Source organism: Pseudorasbora parva, chromosome 18 (genome assembly GCF_024679245.1).
Source record: "Pseudorasbora parva isolate DD20220531a chromosome 18, ASM2467924v1, whole genome shotgun sequence".
NCBI lineage: Eukaryota > Metazoa > Chordata > Actinopteri > Cypriniformes > Gobionidae > Pseudorasbora > Pseudorasbora parva.
The window spans coordinates 362501-367383 of NC_090189.1; the positions used below are offsets into that span (position 1 = coordinate 362501).

The window sequence follows — 4883 nt, forward strand, 5'->3', positions numbered from 1 at the left end:
GGTGTAACGGATCACAAAACTCACGGATCGGATCATTTTTCGGATCAGAAAAAAGGGGGAGGAGAATTTTTTTTGCTTTCCCTTTAATGTATGAAAATGTTTGGTGTTAGCATAACCTATATGGTTTTGGTTTTAACAAACAGAGGCTAAAATAAATAACCAGCTGAATAAATCACATTTTACTCAGTTGTTAAAGTGTAACATGTGAAATACAGCCTGCGATGTAAAATTGGCCCTGAGCATATAATGAAAAAAACAAACAACAACAAGATGAGGATGTCAGCGTTCTCCGGGGAGAGAGACGACCTCACGCCGGTTTAACACACAATCATTCTCTTTATTTAAAATCCAAAAGTTGGTACTGAACATGGCTTGTCATCATTGCGATTCTCTTTGTAGGTCTACACTCTTTTATAGATATCCTGTTTAAACACACTACATTTAAACAATGTTTTATTCAATGCATTACTTTATATTTATACAGCCTTACCTTAGAAACCGGCTAGACTATGGTAAAATAACAAACATTTTAAATTAGAGCTTACAATAGACAAAAACAGCCAACTCGTTTCTTCTTTCATTTTTTAAAATCTTTTTAAAAGAAATCCTGCAGGTCATAAATAACTTTTCTTCTTCACCTCCAGAAAAGAGTGCTCTCCATTATTTCACTTGTTTACCTAAAGCTAAAAGCCATTATTCTTGCTTTACCCGAGGCAAAAAGCCATGTGTTGACTTTGAAACAGAGTGCACTTACATTAGGCTATATGTATATTTGGGGAATTACTAGACTTTCGCATCAATACCTGTTTGTTTTCATGCAGACAGCGCTGTGCCTTTAATTCAGCGCGTTCAGCACAGCAAAACAGACTCGGTGCGGAGACGATCGCGGCACTCCGCACTGACGGACCGACGCTGCGTGCAGTGTGAAACCTGTAATCTGGTCACATGGTACGGGAAAAACACGCACCCCAGACAGACAGGGCTGTGTGTGAAACGGGCATCAGCAGGCGTCGCTTCAGATAGCCATGCTCGAGGTAATGCACTCATACGGCTCTCTCATGCCGCCACAGTAACGTTACCTACTGTTACAGTTTGTCCACCGCCCTCCTTCTGTCATTATTATATTTCACGGGGAAGCCCAAATGCTCTCATACGTGCGATGGGAATGATGCGGGAGGCTTTTAGAGTTCTTCTGCTCCTCCGCTAGCCATTGTTGACTGATTATGCCTTGACGTGAACGACTGCTGTGTGTAGTTTCACTGAAACTCGGCGAGTTTAAAGGGAAAAAAATACTTAAAAAGCAATATCGGCAAATGAAACGGTCTTTTACTCTGCGATCGCTAAACAATTAAGATGAATCCGCAAAAAAAACAAAAAAAAAACGCAATAAATCCGCAGGTCACGTGCGTTCCGAACCGTGTATTGTGATCCGCTCAACTGCGATCCGTTGCACCCCTAGTAAAACATATCAGCCAGCCAGGACACTGCGTTCGGTCGGACTCGGCTGGTCGGACTCGGCGGGTCCGACTCGGCGGGTCCGACTCGGCGGGTCCGACTCGGCGGGTCCGACTCGGCGGGTCCGACTCGGCGGGTCCGACTCGGCGGGTCCGACTCGGCGGGTCCGACTCGGCGGGTCCGACTCGGCGGGTCCGACTCGGCGGGTCCGACTCGGCGGGTCCGACTCGGCGGGTCCGACTCGGCGGGTCCGACTCGGCGGGTCCGACTCGGCGGGTCCGACTCGGCGGGTCCGACTCGGCGGGTCCGACTCGGCGGGTCCGACTCGGCGGGTCCGACTCGGCGGGTCCGACTCGGCGGGTCCGACTCGGCGGGTCCAACCCGCCGAGTCGGACCCGCCGAGTCCGACCCGCCGAGTCCGACCAGCCGAGTCCGACCGAACGCAGTGTCCTGGCTGGCTGATATGTTTTACTAGGGGTGCAACGGATCGCAGTTGAGCGGATCACAATACACGACTCGGCGGGTCCGACTCGGCGGGTCCGACTCGGCGGGTCCGACTCGGCGGGTCGGACTCGGCGGGTCGGACTCGACTGGTTCGACTCGACTGGTCCGACTCGACTGGTCCGACTCGGCGGGTCCGACTCGGCGGGTCGGACTCGGCGGGTCGGACTCGATTGGCCGGACTCGGCGGGTCCGACTCGACTGGTCGGACTCGGCGGGTCGGACTCGATTGGCCGGACTCGACTGGTCCGACTCGACTGGTCGGACTCGGCTGGTCGGACTCGGCGGGTCGGACTCGGCGGGTCGGACTCGGCGGGTCGGACTCGGCGGGTCGGACTCGGCGGGTCGGACTCGACTGGCCGGACTCGGCGGGTCGGACTCGGCGGGTCGGACTCGGCGGGTCGGACTCGGCGGGTCGGACTCGGCGGGTCGGACTCGGCGGGTCGGACTCGGCGGGTCGGACTCGGCGGGTCGGACTCGGCGGGTCGGACTCGATTGGCCGGACTCGGCGGGTCGGACTCGGCGGGTCGGACTCGGCGGGTCGGACTCGGCGGGTCGGACTCGGCGGGTCGGACTCGGCGGGTCGGACTCGGCGGGTCGGACTCGGCGGGTCGGACTCGGCGGGTCGGACTCGGCGGGTCGGACTCGGCGGGTCGGACTCGGCGGGTCGGACTCGATTGGCCGGACTCGACTGGTCGGACTTGGCTGGTCGGACTCGTCTTTATGTTGTCGTTTGATGTTTGTTTTGGAAACCTTTTGGCTGCTGTAAGGCACTATATCAATAATTATTGATTGATTGATTGATTGATTATATATTTTATATTTAGAACTTGACTTTGAGAAACGCATCCGAATTCCAATGTACCTGTACTGAAACATACCTGTCCAAATGGCAATTAACTTTGAACTTTGAAATTGAACATTGAATGATGAGGTCACATGATCACATGATGAGGTCACATGATCACATGATGAGGTCACATGATCACGAGCGAATGATGAAGTCACATGATCACATGAGCGAATGATAAGGTCACATGATCACGATGAGGTCACATGACCACATGATCGAATGATGAGGTCACATGATCACGATGAAGTCACATGACCACATGATCGAATGATGAGGTCACATGATGAGCGGAGACGAAACTTACTTCTCTGGGTCTGGATTGTCCACTTTGGCCTGTTCCCAGATGATGGGGTCCACACCTGCACACACACACACACACGGTCAGCTGCGTTCTCACGGCCCACACACACACACACTCTCTGTCTCCCACACACACACACACACACACACACACACACACACACACACACACGCTTACTCTTTCGCACTCTCTCAGACACACACACACACACACACACACACACACACACTTACTCTTTCGCACTCTCTCAGACACACACACACACACTCTCTCAGACACACACACATACACACACACATACACACACACTCTCTCTCAGACACACACACACACACACACTCTCTGACACACACACACTCTCAAGCCCCTTTCACACTGCACGTCGGACCCGCAGTATTCCCGGAGCATTGCCGGGTCTCCTTCTGTGTGAAAGCATTCGCGTCCCGGGATTGATTACCGAACTGAACCCGGGTCGGGCTCTAGTAATATTGCGGTATTCGACCCGGGACGAGCGCTGTGTGAACAAAATCCGAAACTAATGCCGCAGCGTGTGTGTAGTTATCGTGCGACTCCTAGAGCTTGTTTCTTCAATAACACAACCCTGCAGTGCCAGAAGAGCTCGTCGGTGTTTTAAACGCAGAGAGTGTTCGGATACAAAAGAAACAAAAATTAAACAAGCAGAAATGAGCGCAAACTGGACACAAGTCGAGACCACGGAGCTCCTTACTATCCGCGCTGAAGCGGAGATCGCTCGCCGTTATACGTCACATCCGGATGTCACGTGTCAACTCGACCCGGGACCGTTACGGGTGTGTGTGAAAGCGCACATATTACGGTATTACGCTGGCAGTGTGAATGGACCAAATCTAGCGGCCCGGGAACAAATGCCGAGTCGCATTATCCGTGTGTTTGCCGGAATCGCAGTGGGAAAGGGGCTTCAGACACACACACTCTCAGACACACTCTCTCTCAGACACACACACACACTCACCTGCGGGCGGGTTCTGCAGCAGCTGCTTCAGCTGTGCCGGAGTGAGAGCGGTCCGGCTGACGGTCATGAAGATGGCCAGCTGCTGAAGCTGAGATTTGATGTTCATCTGCTCCATGTAGCTGTAGAGCGTGGAGGCCGGGACTCGCTTCGACGTGCCGTTCGGAGAGCGCTCCACCAGGTACACCACCACCTCCGTCCTGCACACAGAGGTCAGAGGTCAGAGCGGTGTGAGGCTCAGCCCTTGGGTCAGGGGTCAGAGGTCAGACTCACTGGTCGTCCGGCAGCGCTCGCACGCCCTCCACGTTGAGGGTCAGCGTCGGGACTCCTCCCAGAACTCTGTGCAGAGACTCCACCAGCTGCTGCTGCTGAGCGCGCACTTCTGCCTCCTTCTTATTCAGAGCCAGAGCCACCAAACCATCCTCATCCTTCACCGCCGGAACACAGCTGTAGCCCACCGCCTGGCGGAGAGAGGGAGAGGGGGATGAGGAGGAAAGAAGGATGAGGAGGGGGAGGAGGAGGAGAGAGGAGGAGGAGAGAGGGATGAGGAGGAGAGAGGGATGAGGAGGGGGAGGAGAAGAGAGGGGGAGGAGAAGAGAGGGGGAGGAGAGAGGGATGAGGAGGGGGAGGAGGAGAGGGAGGAGGAGAGAGGGATGAGGAGGGGGAGGAGGAGAGAGGAGGAGGAGGGGGAGGAGAGAGGAGGGGGAGGAGGAGAGAGGAGGAGGAGGGGGAGGAGAGGGAGGAGAGAGGAGGGGGAGGAGGAGAGAGGAGGAGGAGGGGGAGGA

General features: G+C 54.7%; 1 protein-coding gene across 1 annotated transcript in view; it reads right to left on the reverse strand.

The window, feature by feature from the left end:
- The window catches only part of nup54 (nucleoporin 54), a 23376-nt gene that overhangs the window by 12216 nt on the left and 6277 nt on the right, over positions 1 to 4883 (reverse strand). The window contains exons 4-6 of the mRNA XM_067424560.1: positions 4372 to 4678; positions 4102 to 4298; positions 3114 to 3168 (exon numbers count right to left, since the gene is read on the reverse strand). Of these exons, the coding sequence (XP_067280661.1) occupies positions 3114 to 3168; positions 4102 to 4298; positions 4372 to 4678 (559 nt within the window). The remainder of the gene's footprint in view (positions 1 to 3113; positions 3169 to 4101; positions 4299 to 4371; positions 4679 to 4883) is intronic.